A 20,108-nucleotide genomic window follows, 5' to 3' on the forward strand; every position below is an offset into this window, starting at 1 on the left:
AATGCTTTACAGAAGTGCTTGATTTTTTTTTTTTTGTCTGAATCACTGAAAACATGTGTTCTATTAAAGAAAACCTTAACATGTGATGGGATGAGTTTACCTTAACTTCTCCTGGGTTTCCACTGCCTCTTAGCACTCCTTTTGTTTATTTCTAGAGGCTTCCCTTTATACCCTGCACCACTGTTGGTGGAAATCTTTACCATTTTGCAGAGGATCCAAGTCAGCTTTCTTTTCCAGCTCGCTCCAGACGGCTCATCCTCCCTAAAAAGAAAACCATCATGCACTGTGTTCTTGCCTTTAACCACTTTCTTCAAATACCTGTCTGTAGCCAGTCCTGCCATCCTGTCCTCCAGTCTGAGTGCATGGTAGACCTCCCTAGGTTTTCACTCCTTTCTCCGCCAGCCCCGCTCTCCTCTTCTCTACTTGCAGCTCCAATTTTCTCCTCTCATATCTTTTTGCCCTTTAATTTTACCATTTTTCTCCTCCTATGTTCTAATAAGAAGTAGAAGTTTTCTGAGAAGTAGGCTGTACTCAGATTCCTTACCTTGCTCATTCTTTAGCTTTCTACTTGGACTTAAGTCCCTGTGACTCTGTGGAGGGGACCTCTTGAAAGTCTATTTAAAGTTTTTCCTAGAGCAAAACTGTCATACTTCTCACTGAAAACCTGGCCGTGTGCATTATTTGGGGAAGCAGTTCTATAGCTTTCGTCAGCTTAAGGTCTTCACTTAAACCACACACAATGTGTATTCCTTTTTTTGTGTGCCACAGATGTCACAAGTCTTAATCTTTTCAGCTGTTTTTAATGTCTTGATCTTTTCCTCTGTCCTAGATAGCTTCGTCTTTAGACCTGACATCTCTATATCCCTCATGAATATGAATTCTAGACCCTCTAACAAGCCAAGGCCCAGCTCTCCTTTATTCAGATAGTTCTAGTTTGTCAGTATGCTCCATAAAATTGGACATCCAGAATCCTGACACTTTTTAAGTGAACTGTGTAGATGATAATGAGCTGCAGCCTTCCTTTTTCTGGAAGCTGTTGGGGCTTTTTAAATTTTTATTTATTTTTTGGCCCCACCAGGGATTGAACCCTTGACATCAGTGACCCAAAGCGCTGCAGTCACAACGATGGATTCCTTACTATACCACAAGGAATCTCCTATAAACTATTAATATAAGCTAATATTAATGTTCATGATTTCCTTGCAGCTTGTGACACACACACACACACACACACACACTGCTGAGAGTTCCAGTCCTGATTAATAACTGATATGCTTTATGGTCTGGGGATCCCTCTGTGCCATTCTTCAAAAACTTGGTTTCTTTTGTTCTTTACTGCTTACAAGATGAGGTGGGAATTTGGATGGTTGGCAGTTTGCTTATTGAAGATAGTTATAATCTGATGCCATGTCCTCTTCTGTTTTATCTCTTAACTCTTCACTTTGATAGCCCTTCTTAAAGTAATCTTCCTTTCCAAAGGAATCCCAGGCTTGAAACCAATGGCCACCTTCCCTCAAAACCAACAGTGCTGACTTATTTCAAGCCTGTGTTGTCAGTTTTCAGGATGGTGTTTAAAACCATCTAATTACTCAAGTCAGGTTGTATATTAAATTCTCAAACATGTATTCCATAAAAAAGAAGTAACCAACAATTTGTGATAACTTATATAAGGTAAATACCAATGTTACTTTATAACTAAGGAGCATCAGTGTTAAATTGACATATGTCATATATTTAGAGAATTGTATACTATTTAGTGGACCACATTAATGTTTTTTTATTTTGTATAATTTAATTTTTAAAAAGTAAATTGGAATTAGTTTTTTATCTCTTAAATACTGATTTACAAGTAGGCATGAATAAAGAACCTGCTAATTACTATTTGACATTCCTTTGTCTTTGATTCACTTGGATTAAAATTAATCACTGGAAATACTTCTAATATGTTGTTATGCTTTTAAATGGAGGACTTTCAGAAAAATTAAAGCTGACTTGATATTGCTAAGTGCTCAAATATACAGTCAACTCTCGATTGTTCAAACTAATGGAGGAAAGGATGGAACAAGCATTCCTATTTCTCTAGTTCCTGCCCCTCAGACAATTGCTGAGAGCCTCATTCAAACAATTCCTTGGCTTTCCATCTTGATCATGTTGCATTCTCTAGCCTTATATCCAGGGTGCAGTCTGAAATATGGCTTACCATTGAGTTGACAAAAGTTTCACGTTCTCTCTTTATATGTATTTTAAAATCAGTGCTTTAGGATTGCTTTTATACTCTTAAAATTCTTATGAGAATTTGATAACATTGCTAATAGGCCATTATGCTGATGGCTTCTAAAATTAGTTTTATATAAAAATTTTATCTTTGCATTATAATTTATAAATAATTATAACCTTTCAAAAGCATAACCTCATGGTACCAAATTGCTTAAAAATTTAATATAAAAATTTTATGGGAGAATTTTTTTTATCCTGAGAGTTTTTATAAACATTCTTCCAACTTTTTGAATTCCTAGTGTATGCAGTATTTCTGAGCACTATGTAAGTGTTTGTAAAGGGAAGAAATGCTGAAGGAATTTATGTGTGAAAACAGTATGTTGTGTGTATATAATACGTCATTTTCTCTACCAATTAACTGCACACATTGTGCTATTATCCAGACACGAGCATTCATGGGAATGCATGTATCTGGGTAACCGTGAGTTGAAATAAACACACCTGCCTTTTATTTCAATAACTGCACATTCAAATCCACAGAAGGCATTTATTTGAATGTGACCTTCATATACATGAGAGAACTTTGGTTTCGGTGTTTGACTCTTTTTGTTGCTGTTTGTTGTTGGTGGTTTAAATCTAAAGTAGGGTACAACCTTATGGGTAATGCTTCTCTGGAGAACTTTGCATGCAGAGAAAAGGAAATTCAAAGATAAACCCTATAAAAAACACTGAAATTGTTTTGTCTTATGTTTAGCCTCAATGTGTATTGGAGCTAAATTCTTATAGAATGTAGCAATGCTTAGAGCCAAAGTGCACAACCCACAACCAGTCTGGAACTCTGCCCATTTTACTTGAAGTTAAATTAATTATTATTCCTTCCAGAGTAAAATAATTAGTTTTTGGTTTGGAGAATCTTTTTTCTCAAGCTATTTTCCTAAAAAGTATATTAGAATGTGTATGTGAGGTCTAAGAAAACATGTTTTCAGAGTTCCCTTGTGGTGCAGCAGGTAAAGGATCTGGCATTGTCACTGCAGTGGCTTGCATCATTTCTGTGGCATGAGTTCAGTGGGAACTTCCACAAGCTGCAGGTGTGGCCAAAAAAAAAAAGAGAGAGAGAGAGAAGCAAGAGAGAGATCATTAGGCAATTGAAGTGTTAGTTATACGGCTTATTTTTAAAGTCTATATAATAGTTCTTTCCCACCTCCCACCACCAATTTAGGCCATATTTCTGGATAGTTGGTTTTAATGGACACAAGCCAGAAAACTGAACTGGGATTTCTTCAGGAGTCTTAACTTTGAATTTCCTACTTTTCATTGCATGTAAACTATCAACCACAAATAATGGTTTCAGTTCAAGAGTTCTAGCTTGTATTTTGCATGTTAAAAAGCTATAAAAAGTCTATTAATGCTGGAAAGAATCTATAGCTGTTGTTTTTGCTGTTGCCTAATTGTTAAATTTATAGATAAAGACTGATTTTATTTATGTAGGTTTGTCTTTCTGTCTTAGGGAGTGAACTACTTTATGTCCAAGGGCATCCTAGATGATTCACCAAAGGAAATAGCAAAGTTTATCTTCTGTACAAGAACACTAAATTGGAAAAAACTGAGAATCTATCTTGATGAAAGGTAAAAGCACATTTTTAATTTTTCATCAGGGATGAAAGTAATGTTTTTAATGAGTCAAGTTTTACTTTAAAAACTGTACTACATAGCAATCCTTTTGTTGAAAAATGGTGTAAAGACAGAGAGAAGATTCCTTGCAAATCATTTCTTTGGGAGCTTTAACTTGCTGATGAGGAAGTTACCATTGTAAATGTGAAAAAAAGAAAGTCACAAACACAAACGGAAGCCCAGTATCTTTGTGATAGAAAACCCCTATCTTGTGATAGAAACCAAATATTTTTGAGGAAGTTGCAGCCTTTTTTTTTTAATAACTAGCCATAAAATTTAAGTGTTTAATAAACAAAAGTTCTGAATTTTGAAACTGTCCACATAAAAATCAAACAGACAAACTGTACTCATAAACACAAATCCTGGAGATACACGATGTGTATATTTACATATATACTACACAGAAGTATCACATACAAGTTGGAAAATTCTAAAAGTGTGACTTAATAGTGTGTTTTACAGAGATAATTGCCTAGTATGCTATTCTGACTTGATGGTCATTTCCTTGTACCCGTTAACTCCGGGTATCAATGGACATAAAAATATTGGGAAATTATTTTGATATGATATTACCAAACTACCATTTTATTTTTTAATTTTTTTTGTCTTTTTGCCTTTTCTAGGGCCACTTCCCGTGGCATATGGAGGTTCCCAGGCTAGGGGTCTAATCGGAGCTGTAGCTGCCAGCCTACACCAGAACCACAGCAACCTACACCACAGCTCACAGCAATGCTGGATCCGTAACCCAGTGAGCAAAGCCAGGGATCAAACCCACAACCTCATGGTTCCTAGTTGGATTCGTTAACCACTTTGCTACAACGGGAACTCCCCAAACTACCATGTTAAAAACTATAGATCTCATAGTCATCTAAAGAATGGCTCAAATATATTCACTTTTTTATTGTAATTCTCATTTTTAAAAAAATTTCTCAGGATTTTTCAACAACAATTTGTATTCATTACATTCCAGGAACTTTGCTAGATAGTAGTGGTGTATAGTTGATTAAAACATAATCCCTGTCTTTGAGAAATTCAACGTGTTGGTCATTGAAAGAAATTTCTTACATAAAGATGGTGCCATTAACTCTTTTTGTCTTTAAATGCTATCTATGTAGCTAGGGATCAGCAGTTTTTATGTGAAGAACCACATTTTTTTCCTGTAAATATTTTAGGCTTTGAAGGACATATGATCTGTGTTGCAGCTTTGCCATTGTGTCTTGAAAGCAGACATAGACAAGTAAACAAATGAGTGTAACTGTGTTCTAGTAAAACAGGCAATGAGCCATAGTATTTGGCCCATTCCTGCCATAAGCAGTTGGTGGAAATTTAGATGGTGATCATATAATCATGGTTGAGTTCAGTAAGGTTTGAAGCATATTATTAAAAAATGTGACTATTAGAATGCTATTGATGAAAATAATTATATCTTCACATGTACACAAATATTTATGTAATTGTAAGCAACCCAAATGGTTAGCAATGGTTAGTAATTGTTATATCCATAAGATAGAGTACTGTGGAGTCATTAAAATGAAGGAGTTGGAGGAATTCCCTGGTGGCCTAGGAGGTTTAGGATCCGGCATTGTCACTGCTATGGTACAGGTTCAATCCCTGGCCCAGGAACTTCCACACACATGGGCTCAACCAAAAAAAGAAATAAACAAACAAACAAAGGAGTTAGATCTAGGTGTAAAGACACAAAAAGTTCTTCATAATATACTGTATGAATCAAGCAAAAGCAAACTCTAGAACAATATATGGTATATGTAGACACTTTCAAAAAGTCTACATAAATAGTTGTTTCCTCTGGTGATGTGGATTGGTATGAAAGATGAAGATTCTCCTTATTTTCATGATTAAAAAATGAAGAATTCTGTTGCTCATTTGAATTTAAATTATTTAATTTCATAAATAATCATACTTTTGGTATTTTAAAAATGTAAGACGTATATATATATATACACACACACACACACACACACACACACACACACTTTGTAAGATTGACTGATCTGGTAATCAACAATAAAGTACTTTCATCCAAAAAAAAAAAAAACTTATGATTTTACCATCATTTTTTAATAGAGCAAAGTTAACTAAAGCTGTACCTTTTTCTTTTTCTACTAGGAGAGATGTCTTGGATGACCTTGTAACACTACATAATTTTAGAAATCAGTTCTTGCCCAATGCACTGAGAGAATTTTTTCGTCACATCCATGCCCCTGAAGAGCGTGGAGAGTATCTTGAAACACTTATAACAAAGTTTTCACACAGATTCTGTGCTTGTAACCCTGATTTAATGAGAGAACTGGGCCTTAGTCCTGGTAAGAATGTATATAGTGAATTCCTTCCTTCTCCCATTCCCATCTCCAGGTAAAAACAGTAGTAGATGAGAGACATTTTTCTCACTACGGGGAAAGACACTTCCAGTAATTACAAATACTGGTTTTATTGCTTCTAGCAGTGACTACTTTAGTTTGTCATAACAATTATTTATATATAGTAAATACACTGTTTCAGGAGGAAAGTCAGACTTAGGCATATAAATTCTTTAAAATTCTTGTTTAAGCATTGGATGTTTTTACTACTCTAATCAAAAACTTGAGAAGTTATTTTTAAAACTTTTAAAAATACGCATATTACATAGCCAAAACCTAGGATTTTTCTACTAAGATGTGTTTTTGGTTTTTTGTTTTGTTTTGTTTTGTTTTTTTCTTTTGAGGCCCTCACCCATGGCCATATGGAGGTTCCCAGGCTAGGGGTCTAATCAGAGCTGTAGTCCCTGGCCTACGCCATACTACAGCCATGCTGGATTCGAGCCGCGTCTGTGACCTACACCACAGGTCGTAGCAACACCGGATCCTTAACCCACTAATCAAGGTCAGGGATCATACCCGCAACCTCATGGTTTCCACTGCACCGTGATGGGAAATCCCTCGAGATGTGTTTTTTTTTGTTTTGTTTTGTTTGTTTATATTTATTTATTTATTTATTTATTTTTGGTCTTTTTGCCATTTCTTGGGCCGCTCTCATGGCATATGGAGGTTCCCAGGCTAGGAGTCGAATCGGAGCTGTAGCCACCGGCCTATGCCAGAGCCACAGCAATGCGGGATCCCAGCCATGTCTGCAACCTACACTACAGTTCACGGCAAGGCCGGATCCTTAACCCACTGAGCAAGGCCAGGGATCAAACCCGCAACCTCATGGTTCCTAGTCGGATTTGTTAACCACTATGCCACGACGGGAACTCTGAGATGTGTTTTTAATACAACCAGTTTTCACTGTTTTGTGTGTAAAAGATAGAGCCTGAGTCACCTTTATAGTTGATTTACAATATTCTGTCAATTTCTGCTGTACAGCAACGTGACCCAGTTATACATTTAGATACATCCTTTTTTTCACATTGTCCTCCATCATGTTATGTATTTTTTCATGTGATTTATTTATCTCTTCATATCAAAAATGGTGCTTATCTTATTATAGAGATTACAAAACCTTTTCCTACCATATGAAATTTGTTGAACATGATTGTGCAAGACAATCTCTATTAAGACTGCAGGATTCTGAAATATAAACAGCATAGTAGTAGCAGGTGTCAAGAGGTTTGTTGCTGTTTTAACAATAAACATCAACTATTACCCTGAACAACATAAAGAAATTTTTTTTGTTGCATGGTGCTTAGGTTTAGCAATCTTTTTCCCTAAAGATTTACTTTTGAAATTAATATATAAATTCTGTAAACCTTTTAAATACATATCTTAAATGAGAATAATAATTTAATAATCTGATGAGATGTTTACATTTTATTCTCTAGTACTCAAGTTAATATATTTTCTGGCCATTAAAAATGCTTTCAACTTAAATTAGGTTTTTGTAAAAGTGTATGTAAATAAACATGTGACTTTTTTTTTTTACAATGAGAAGATATACTGGTAGAACAAATGTATTTTGGGGGTAGTTGAGTGAGAATATCACATTTGAGAGCAAGAGGAAAATAAAGCCAATCCTGAATTTTTTTTAATTTAGAATAACTTTTCACAACAAACTCTTAAAACTGTGTGAAAAAAATCACTCACTGAATTGGTGTTGGGTTAGGGTGGTTGACATTCCTGTTTGCCCAGGAGAGGAGTTTCCTAGGATGCAAACTGAGAAGGGCCCAGGCCTTTATGTTTCACTATAATCTAATCCTGATCTTTTGAAATTATGAACATCCTTGCCTTTGGGACCACATTTTAAAAACTAGCTAATAATTTGAGGTGTTTCTTTTTCCTTCCAGATGCTGTCTATGTCCTGTGCTACTCTTTGATTCTACTTTCCATTGACCTCACTAGCCCTCATGTGAAGAATAAAATGTCAAAAAGAGAATTTATTCGAAATACCCGCCGTGCTGCTCAAAACATTAGTGAAGATTTTGTGGGGCACCTTTATGACAACATCTACCTTATTGGCCATGTGGCTGCATAAAAGCACAATTGCTAGGACCTCAACTTTTAACTTCAAACTAAAGCTACCCAAGGACTTACTTAGCAGATATAGGGGTTGCATTAGTGTTGGTCATTCTAGCCTCTGTATACAATCAAGCTTGAGTGTACAACCTTTTTCTCTCTTACTATTTTCTTTCTTTCTTTCTTTCTTTTTTTTTTTTAGTAATTTCCTTGGGGAACTAAAGAATTTTGCAGAATTTTTCTTAATTTTGCTTATCATGTTTTGCACAAAGCAGAGCCATTGTCTGACACAGCTGTTTAAGAATGTTAAACTGACCTTATACTCTAAAAAAGATGGTATATTTGTGCATTAGATTTGCCTGAAGAACTTTATTCATTTCCATTCTTTTTTAAAATACCATGTAATATGTACATATTTAACTAAAAAGATTTATAATCATAATTATTTTATTGTAAAGATTTTAACTAAAGCCTTTCCTTTTTCTCTCAAACTGAGTTCTGAAATTTATTTGATACTGATATGAAATTATTACTGTCTTCATAAAAGTTGTCTCATTAGAGACCAGTACCAGCTTCTCTTTCCTTTGAACAAGTATTGATTTGTCACTATGCAAAATAGGCATTTATTTTTGTAACATAAATTCATCACCTGACCTCATTTTTAAAACTTCTGCATTCATTAAGTCTGAAATCCTTTAAAACCATTCAGGATAGCAAAATATGTTACTGCCTAAGGTTTACACACATAAGAACAAAATATTATTAGAACTTATATCTGAAGGAATTAGTTAAACCTAACCTCCTAATCTTGATGATTTCTGTTCAGAATCAGTTGGGAAAGGAATTTTGTGAATGAAGTAAACAGGCTTTATTCACTCGTTCAGTAAGTAGTTATCCAGGGACTTCCAATCATTGTGCCAGGTACTAGTGATACCTGGACATGGTCTCTGCTTGCACAGATGTTATGTGATTGGGTAAAGAGAGGAAAACCCAGTCTTAATAAAGAGTAAATGTATGAAGTATATATATATATATTTTTTTTTTTGTCTTTTGTCTTTTTTGTTGTTGTTGTTGCTATTTCTTGGGCCGCTCCTGCGGCATATGGAGGTTCCTGGGCTAGGGGTTGAATCGGAGCTGGAGCCACCGGCCTACGCCAGAGCCACAGCAACTCGGGAATCCGAGCCGCGTCTGCAACCTACACCACAGCTCACGGCAACGCCGGATCGTTAACCCACTGAGCAAGGGCAGGGACCGAACCCGCAACCTCATGGTTCCTAGTCGGATTCGTGAACCACTGCGCCACGATGGGAACTCCCTGAAGTATATTTTAATTAGCAATTACTTAGTAATTAAAACACTTAGCATTAGAATGATAACAATATTTATATGTTAGTCACAAGTTCCCTGGAAATACCTCTAAGTGAAAAACATCAGCTTTGAAATGATACACTATGTGATGAGTAGAGCTTAGAATTTAGAGAGTAAAAGGGAGGGAGAACACCTTACTAGAGGTGTAAAATCCTGACTTCCAGATCTGGCCCTAATGTTACAATTGAATGATGTACTATAGAATTTTCAAAGACAAAATATAAGATAATCAAAACTTTTGAAAGTCATAAGGACTTTTAGACCGGCAGTAAACAGTTTCTAAGATTCTGACGCAAATATCCAAATATATTTCACATAGGCATAATACTGGCTTCCATGACAAAATAATCCTAATGTGTACTAATCAATGAGTCATATACATAAATAAAGAAAAAATACTCTTACACTTACCCACATTATCATTTCTAGTACTTTCATTCCTTCCTAAAGAGCCAAGTTTCCTGTAGTGTCATTTACTTCAGCCTGAAAACTTTTAACATCTATTACAGTTTAGGTCTTCTGGCAGCGAGTTAAATATAGTTTTATATGAAAAGGTTTTTGTTTTCTTTCTTGAATATTTTGGCTGAATTTTCAACTGCTGACAGTTTTTTGGGTTTTTTTTTTTTTGCCTTTGGCAATTTATTTTAAAAAAATTTTTATGTTTTATTTATTTATTTTTATTTTATTTTATTTTGCTTTCTAGGGCCACACTCACAGCATATGGAGGTTCCCAGGCTAGAGATCAGAGCTGTAGCCGCCAGCCTACGCCCCAGCCACAGCATCGCCAGATCTGAGCCAGGTCTGAGACCTACACCACAGCCCACGGCAACACTGGATCCTTAACCCACTGAGCAAGGCCAGGGATTGAACTTGCATCCCTCATGGATGCTAGTCAGATTCCTTTCTGCTGAGTCATGATGGGAATTTCTGCCTTTGGCAATTTAAAGATACTGTCTCACTGTCTTCTGGTCTCTGTTTCCAGTAAGAAGGTAGTGGTATTCAAGGCAGGAGCCAGTTCTGCATCCACAGGTACTGAGTGAGGACCAAGTATAATGTCATGGTTCTCTATTTTGTCAAATATTTTTTAGCCTGATTTTTCTCTTTCCTTTATAATATTCTCAAACTTTAGATAGTGTCTCCAATTTGTGAGGTTCTGTTAATTTTTTAAACCTTATTTTCCTTTTTTTTTTTTTTTTTCTCCTTTCAACTGGATTGTTTCTCTTGATCTCTATCCCAGTTCACTGGCTCTTATGTAATCATTCATCTTTCAAGCCTATTCAGTGAACTTTTTTCTTTCAATCACTATGTTTTGGGGTTCATTTAGTTTTTATAATTCCTCTTTCTGCACTGAGATTTCCTATGTTTTATTGACATTTTCCCTTACAGCCTTGAAGGTATTTATAATGACTGCTTTAAAATACTTATCTATTCATTCCGGTGTCTAGCTCATCTCAGAGGCAGTCTTTGTCTTTTCTTTTGCAAAGAGATTATATTTTCCTGTTTCTTCATGTGTTAGTAATTTAGATTTTTGTCCTGGATATAGTGAAGAAAACATACAAACCCTGCATTCTGAGATGTTTCTCCAAGACATTTAGTAATGTTGGCAGTTAATTTGGCTGAGCTCCTATTGCAAGCCCTTGGTCCCCTGCAGTTGGTAGTAGCTCAAATCTCAGTTCACTTCATTAGCCTGGCTGTTCTACTTGGAATCCCTCCTGTGCACGCATGCTTCAGAGACCAGTCAGAGTTTGGGGCAGAGTTCATACAACAACTTCAGGGCTTTCTCTCTGGTTTTTCCTTGCTGTTGTTTTTCTCTTCATTTTCCAGCAGCTGCCATTAACCCAAAGTTTGTCCTATGGTTCTTCAAGTCAGGAAGATTATAGGCTCCTGTGATACAGAATGGAAACTGCCCTCAGGCTAAGAGCTGCAAAAATGGAAAACACCCGGTGCTATTCTCTTCCTTCAAGTAGTCTCTGTAGCATCAGCCTTTGGGGAGTTGCTTTTCATTACTTTCAGGCCATTGATGATATTTTGTCCACTTGGTGATTTTATCTGTTGCAGGGTTGATCTGAAAGAGCTACATGGCTGTCATAGTACCGTCTCCAATTGGGCAGAATTATAATGATGATAATAATAATTATATATTATATTATATTAATATTATATAACAATATAATATTATTATTATACTACTTCCTATGCTTTCTGGATAAGGATTTTTTCCTGATTATTTTTTAAACTGAGTAGAAATTTTTTACTGTTCTATGAAAAAATTTAATAAACTTTTACTAAAGTAATAATTCGGTGTTTCCCAGTGAGAGTCCTACTGGCTTTGGGGGAAGAATATTGTTCATTATGGGGATTTCTGCACATGGTGGAGGCCATAGCCATGCGTGGATTTTCCCTCCTAGTTGCCAGTAGCATCCCTCAGTCACTGTGCTGTACACATAATGTCCCCACATGTTTTCAAGTGCCTGGTAGGGAAGAATATCCTCTAAGTTAGTAAGTATTGGATCTTGTTTTTTTTGTTTTGTTTTGTTTTTTTCTTTTGATAGGCAAGAAATAGATTTATTAAGATAGGATGCTTGTGAGAAGTGCAAGTAGGCAGGAAAGGAGGCGCTGCCTGGATCTTGCTTTGGATATCACAAAGTCACCTTTAAAATGCAAGCTCCTGATGACCATTTAAAGTCTTGAGTGCCTTTTTTTTTTTTTTTTTTTGCTACAGAATTAAGTAAACTCTCCTGAGCAAGGCATATAAGACCCTTCACAATCTGGCCTCCACTTATCTGTAAAGCCTCATCTCCAACAGCATTCCTCAAGTGTGGTCTGGTCTGTCTTTGTCTTTTACAAGCTGTTCTTTCTGTGATAGCCTTAACTCCCTTCCGTATCTAAAGCCCTTATTATTTAAGGTCCACCTCAAACACAATTTCTTGGTCTGTCAAAAATTGTCTCTATCATACATATCATTGGTGTTAATTTTTCTACTTGTCTATCTTTATCAAAATGTGATCTTATTAAAGTCATAGATTGCTCCCAGCCTTCCAGATTCTATTATAAGGGCAGAACTAGGCAAGCAGCAGAGGATATAGAGAGGAGGAATAAATTTTTAAAAACACACAACTGGAAATTGAAAGGGATTAGTGATTTGGGAGAAAGATTTCTAATATGAGGATCTATTATCAAAGGTAACTACTAGGAGAAACAACCAGAGGAATGAAGTGGAAAAGACAAAGATTTTGATTTTGGGATGTTTTGGGTTTGAAAGTATGAACAGAACATTGGGAGTGTCTGCTGTATGTACAGTGGGTTAAGGATCCAGCCTTCTCTCTGTGGTTGCTGTTGAGGCTTGGGGTTGGATCCCTGGCCTGGGAATGTCTGTGTGCCATGGGTGTAGCCAAAAATCAAAAAGAAACAGAACATTGACTGTAGGAGTTCCCCTTGTGGCTCAGTAGTAACAAACCCAACCGATATCCATGAGGATTCGGGTTCAATCCCTGGCCCTGCTCACCCGCTCACTGGATTAAGGATTCTGCCTTGTGAGCTGTGGTGCAAGTCGTAGACGAGGCTTTGATCAGTGTGGCTGTGGCTGTGGCGTAGGCTGGCAGCTGCAGTTTTGACTCAACCCCTAGCCCAGGAACTGCCATGTGTCTTCGGTATAAAAAAATAATAATAAAATAAATTTAAAAAGGAAGAAGAACATTGACTGCAGTAGAGAATTAGACTAGAGCTGTAAGTTTCAGAGTTATTAGAATTTGGAATATGTTGCGTGAGGGGAAGCATGGGAAACATATCTCCTCTAGGGAACATGTTAAGTAAAAGGAAACAGCATTTTAGGTTTTGGTAGAGAAGAAGTCAGAAAATAAGGGTTCGTTAAAACCCCAGAAGAACTAAAGATTGGAATCCCAGGAGCTAGGGAGGGGCGTTTCAAAAAAAATTTCTTAGTTTTGCATGTGCTGCTCCCATGTAGCTTGTCTTTTTTCCCATTTTATACTCAGGCCTTTCTGAGTCTACCTTTTCTACTTGGGGCTGAATTCTTTGAGGCTTGAAAATCATAGCAGTGCTCATGGCTTTTATATTGTCTCTGACCAAATACCCTCTCATTCATTGTGTAATCTGAGCTCTGCTGAAACCCACCAGAGTGCTTAGGGACCACTGCAACTCAGCCTGTCCACACCTTCCTTCCTAGTAAGGGCTGTGCTGTTTCAAGCCCAAAACACATCACATCAACCGGTGCTCTTCGTGTATCCTTATACACGATTGTCACTTAATGTTTTTAAAATACAATACAGATTACAGAAAGGGAAGGGAAGGGAAGGAAAAAGGGGAGAAAATGCTTGAAAACTTTTAGAGCCCTCCATATTTACCATCATTAGGATTTTGTCTAAGTACATTCTGTTAAAATTAACCTTCTCCAATCTCATCTCTTGTGTCTTCTCTCTGGAAAGCTTGTAAACCTGTTGTTCCCCACCTGTTTACCTGTTAAAATATTATTTGTCCTTCAAAGTCCTCTCAGACTCTTTCCCCTCAAGGTAACTTTCTCAGTTCTTACAGGTGGAAGTTTATTTATTCTTATGTCTCCCTTGGTACCTAACACAGACCTTGGCCCAGAGCAGTTTCTCAACAGACCCAATTGAACTGTTTAGCCCTGGCTTGATTTCTATATGTATAGAAAGACGTTTTTACTATTTGCATTTCAAAAAAAAATACATCCAGAACTTTCAGGACACAACTTACAAATTAGGATGTGCTAGAGTTAACTTATAGTATTTTAAAATAACTTATTAGTACTTTAAAGTGCAACCTATGTATTATTCCAGAGGTAAGTTCATTTCTCTAGGACTTCTACTTTTAAATATGTGGATAAATCACTGCTACTTTAAGATTGTCTTTTTAATTTTAAGAGTTTAAGCCATTGATCTTGTTTCTTCTCTAAATTGATCTTTTTATTATTAATATGGTGCTCAATGAGCATAAGCTTGTTCCAAAGTCTTTATATTTAAAATAATAACCTGTTTATTCTAACTGGAGTCTGTTTTCCTGTGTATAAAGTGAAACTTTTCTTAAATATCACTATTAATAATGAAACTGCCTACAGTTTCTTTTCAAGCATTTGTAAGTTGCACAGTTCCACATTAGGAAGCTATCCAAAGAAATAGTCCAAAATAGAGGAAAAGCAATACATGCACTCTAAGTCACATCGTTGTTTTTAATTAAAGCAGATAGAAACAACTGGACTGCCCAAAACTTGGGGCTGTTCTAACAAATAACAAATGTTTGAATACATGCTGGGGACACTCAAACACGGTAAGCACTGGTTAAGTAGACCAGACTATATCCTCATCACCTATTACTATGATGCCATGATTTTTATGAATAATATGGGAAGGTATAAATAATGATAAAATTTTTAATGGATATTAAATTGTATATACACACATTACAATTACTATGTATAACAGTAAAAACCTATGAATGGGAAGAACAGACTGGACTAAATCTACCGAAATTTTACGGATAGCGGATTTTTCCTTCTTTCAAATATTACTAAGGATCATATATTTCAGAGAGAACAAAATAAATTCATGGACGTATGCAGAAAATAAACAGTGCTCCTAATTTTAACTAGTATAATTTCCCCTCAGAATGTTTCCATGTATTTTTATTCAAAATTTGTTTTATTTTTAAAAGACACTTGGTTGATCTGTTAAATCATATCTGGACAAATGTTTTGTTTTCAAGCTTAGGAAAGTGGATTGTTTTATTTTATTTTTGTCTAATCAAATTAAAGACCAACAAGAGAAAGATACCAAGTCTTTACTGAGGAAATATTCATTTGTTAAAAAAAAAAAAAAAAAATGGCTTTCTTCTTGGCCTGGTTGGACAGGAGGGTTGGATTTAATTTAAAATGATTAATGAGATTTTGTCAGGCCCCTTGACGTTACCCCACTGCAGTTTGTCAATGCAACAACCTGGGAAGCCAGGACGCCACTCTGTCGCCCAAAACCACTCCCTGGGGAAAAAATTAACCGGCAGAACTAGTGCTAGGTACACGTCGATGGCATTGTCTCTCGGGTATTGACAGTTTAAAAGTCTCAATCAGAAAATGTATGTTTTGGGAAAACACATACCTAGGATGTTTTCAGCCTCTTGCAAGTGGTTAATCACTTTTAAAATATTTAAGTTGTTGATGTTTTCCAAAGGAAACTATTTAAAGACAAAAATCTTTACTAAAATACCCCTTCTCCCTAAACTATTTGAAAAATTAAGCGGAGAATTCTATGATCTCAGGTCACTTTCCATTGTTAATTTTTCACTTAAAGAATTAAGGTGAAGCTTTTTTAAAGAAAGTAAAATTATCTCTCCCTTTTGAAAATAATTTTTTTTAACCATTAACATGGCTTAATTTTAAATAAACTATACATTTGTGATCTGACTTAGTACACCCTTTCTAACTTATGTACTTCTACTTTCAAATGTTCAATGATATGATGAGCTTAAACAAACCTATTGAATGTGGCTAGTTATTAGGTGGTAAATGAAATACTTTTTTTTTGGTCTTTTTGCCTTTTCTAGGGTTGCTTCCCGCGGCATATGGAGGTTCCCAGGCTAGGGGTCTAATTGGAGCTGCAGCCGCCGGCCTTCGCCAGAGCCACAGCAACACAGGATCCCAGCCATGTCTGCAACCTACACCACAGTTCACAGCAACGCCAGATCCTTAACTCACTGAGCAAGGCCAGGGATCGAACCCGCAACCTCGTGGTTCCTAGTCAGATTTGTGAACCACAGCCCCACAACGGGAACTCCTGAAATACATATTTTTGCTTTGTTGTTTAATTAACCACGTAAGGAAACCATACTGATGTAGGACTATCTTTGTAGAAATTCAACATAGTGTATATTTGCGATTTTTTATCAAAGCAAAAAATGTACACAGAGTGCTTTCAATGTTCAATATCAGGAAAGCCGTCTCTTCCGAGCTGTGCAGGTACATAACCAACAGAGAAACAGCCTTGCTAGAGCCAGGCTTCCAATGAGTGTCTGCTTTGTTCACTCACTAGAGGAAATCTGAGAAAAACACAGAAAAGCGGAGAAGCCTAGATCAGTTTCTCAAGGCTGCTGCTCTTACTAAGAGGAGGACAATACAAGAAGCCAAATAACGTCCTTGTGTGTATATACCAACATGACTGTCACCCTTCACATGGCCCCTCAGTGAGTCTCTTCCAGATCCTTTGCAATCCTGAGGCCACTGTATCGCTTCATTGTATTTCCAAAAATTCTCAGCGACTGTATACATAATTTTCAATGTGGGTGAATTTTACTGTTATTGCAATTTAGGTGCCATGTTGCATATTATTCCCCTCCTGTAGGTAACTGTGTTTATGGAGGAATTCACGGTTATTCATTTTATTTCACTTTGGAGGTTTTTGTTCTTACTGACTGCATAAAATCAAAAAATACATATTTCTCTTCTTCCCTTCCTTAATCACCTTAATCTTGGAACAAAGAAAACAATACACAATATTTTCCAAAAATGCCATCCAAAAAAGATTATGGCCATCCCCAATAAAGAACGAGAGAAATGAGAAACTCTTGCATGAGGCCAAGTTCCTGTTAGGTGAAGCCCATGAAAACAGCTCTCCCAGGTGGCATTATTACCAGGATGAACTTATGTGGGTTCTCAGCCTGGTCTGGTTCTCCCCTCAGAAACATACTTTTGCTAACACACCTCAAGGAAATATGTTTTTCACAGCATGGACTTTTAAATCCAGAACTAGAGGAAATGTTACTGTGATCAGGACATTCTCTTTATCAGCCTACAGAAAGTTGATGGATGACCATGGAATCAGAGCAAGGGAATTTACCAGAATTAAATGCTTGGTGTTTGGCATCAGACTGAAATAACCAAATGCATAGCTCTCTCAATAGAGAGAACTTTGTGCACTTAGAATTTGAGGAAAAAATATAAATTACATTTAAATTTTAAAATGTAAAATTAAAATCTCTTAAGAAAGGTATAAAGGACTTAAGACACAGTACATGCCTCCTATCCCGTCCCACTCCCAGGGACCTGCTTGTGGTCTTGCCTTTTTCAATGTGTGTGTGTGTGTGTATAAACGCATGTATTTGCTCAAACATGGGGATGTGTATATGATGGGGATGACACACAAGGTAAATGGCAGCAGTTTTCCCTCCCTTTATACAAATGCATGAATAAAATAATACATACTCATTATAATACCCCAAAAGAAGTGTATCCCAGGCAGCTGGCAACCAGAGATGGCATCCCTGAAAATGAACCACAATTCAAAACCTTATCAAAATACATTTTGTTTTTGTTTTTTTCTGTTTTTAAGGCCTCTCCCAAGGCATATGGAAGTTCCCAGGCTAAGGGTCAAATGGGAGCTGCAGCTGCTGGCCTACACCACAGCCACAGCGACACAAGATCTGAGCTGTGTCCGTGACCTAGGCTGCAGCTCACGGCAACACTGGGTCCTTAACCTACTGAGTGAGGCCAGGGATGGATCCTGCATCCTCATGGATACTAGCCAGGTTTGTTATTGCCGAGCCACAACTCCCAAAATTGCATTTTTAGTACTGTGGGTTTAGTGAGAAAAATGGAATGGAGGGGCGCCACAAATTTTTTGCAATTTGCAAAAAACAAATTGCACTGGTTCAGGTGGAACTTGCTTGGCTAGTGCTATAGACTGCATGCATGTCCCCAAAATACATATTGAAACCTAATCCCCAATGTGATGGTATTCAGAGGCAGGGTCTCTAGGAGGTGATTAGGCAGTGAGTCTGGAGCCCTCGTGGATGAGGTTAGTGCCATTAATTAATTACTTTTGATAACTGAGGCCACTTTCTTCCAGATATTGCCAATATTTACTGCTGTGTTTATTTTATACTGTGACGTGACATACGGGTTTTCTCTTCTCAGCAGTCTCCCTTTCCATGGACCCAGAATGTCTCTAATGCTTTTACTATTGTTACATCAATTTATTTAAAACTTACTATAGTCAATCACATTAGGGGCATGGCCTGCTCTCCTAAACTCATGACGATGCATTTTGTGCTTTTCTCCCTATTTAAGAGCAATCTCATTTCTCAAATACTCAAGATCATGACAGCCCCCAAGTACCTATGACATGACATAAATTTAGGGAATTACATTTTACATGACAGTGAAGGTTTAATTTAAATATTTAAATAAGCATTTAAAGGTGGCTTATTTCATGCAAGGAAGGAATTAAGCAGGTGCTGTAAAAGAGAACAGAAATGAAAAAAAAAACCTGTCCCTTGTTGTCAAGGGCTCCCGTGGGAGGAAGGTAACCATAATCACATACAGTTCGGAGATCCCGTCGTGGCTCAGCGGAAACGAATCCGACTAGGAACCATGAGCTTGCCGGTTTGATCCCTGGCCTCGCTCAGTGGGTTAAGGATCTGGCATTGCCATGAGCTGTGGTATAGGTTGCAGACACGGCTCGGATCCCGAGTTGCTGTGACTCTGGTGTAGGCCGGCAGCTAGAGCTCCGATTCGACCCCTAGCCTGGGAACATCCATATGCCGTGCGTGCAGCCCACAAAAAAAAAAAAAAAAAAATCACATACAGTTCTATTATATGTTCTATCTAGCACCACAGCTTTGCCCAGGTCTGGAGAAGTTATGTGAGTTTTAGAGGTTCATATGACCATTTATAGGAATCAAGGGAGCCAGACCCCCAAGAACATTTGGTATAGTCCTAACCACAATGAACTGCAGAAGATGTGTTAAAAGAGCTTAAAAAATAAAAATTAAAATAAAACAGGAGTTCCTGTCATGGCTCAGTGGTTAACGAACCCAGCTAATATCCGTGAGGAGGCGGGTTTGATTCCTGGCACTGCTCAGTGGGTTGAGGATCTGGCGTTGCTATGGCTGTGGTATAGGCCGGCAGTTATAGCTTGGATTCAACCCCTAGCCTGGGACCCTCCATATGCTTCAAGTTCGGCCCTAAAAAGACAAAAGACCAAAAATAAATAAAATAAAATAAAATAAAATAAAACAATCTCGTATTTTAGAAAGAGTGAGGATTTAGTACGAGCTAGCTGAATGTAAAAGGGGGGATGCAATTTCAATAGATATATTCCTGGGTGAGGCAACAGCATGATCAAAGGCCTGGACACATACACGTGTATGAGGTCAAGGAACAGAGAATAACTTGCTGGAACTGGAGGGGAAGATCTGAGCAATGCAGTGGAAGAAAGGGCTGGAAGATATAGATGGGATAGAGGGTATGCTAAAATGGAGAGTTGGCCCTTTATTTTTTGTAGTCAATTGGAGGTGTTCACGAAGAAAGATGTCACTTGTGATCTGTGATTTGGGAATGTTTTTCTAAAGCCAATTAAATATGTAAACTAGGAGTTCCCATTGTGA

The 20,108-nt window shown here is 37.1% G+C and overlaps 1 protein-coding gene across 2 annotated transcripts in view; it reads left to right on the top strand.

Moving 5' to 3' along the window:
- Positions 1 to 9,357, top strand: part of FBXO8 (F-box protein 8) — a 36,359-nt gene extending 27,002 nt beyond the window's left edge. For both annotated transcript variants that reach the window (XM_047760090.1, XM_047760091.1), the window contains exons 4-6: positions 3,725 to 3,843; positions 6,016 to 6,212; positions 8,165 to 9,357. In XM_047760090.1, coding sequence (XP_047616046.1) covers positions 3,725 to 3,843; positions 6,016 to 6,212; positions 8,165 to 8,352 — 504 coding nt within the window. In that variant the 3' untranslated portion in view covers positions 8,353 to 9,357. The remainder of the gene's footprint in view (positions 1 to 3,724; positions 3,844 to 6,015; positions 6,213 to 8,164) is intronic.
- Positions 9,358 to 20,108: the final 10,751 nt, after the last annotated feature.

This window comes from Phacochoerus africanus, chromosome 15, assembly GCF_016906955.1.
Source record: "Phacochoerus africanus isolate WHEZ1 chromosome 15, ROS_Pafr_v1, whole genome shotgun sequence".
Classification (NCBI taxonomy): domain Eukaryota; kingdom Metazoa; phylum Chordata; class Mammalia; order Artiodactyla; family Suidae; genus Phacochoerus; species Phacochoerus africanus.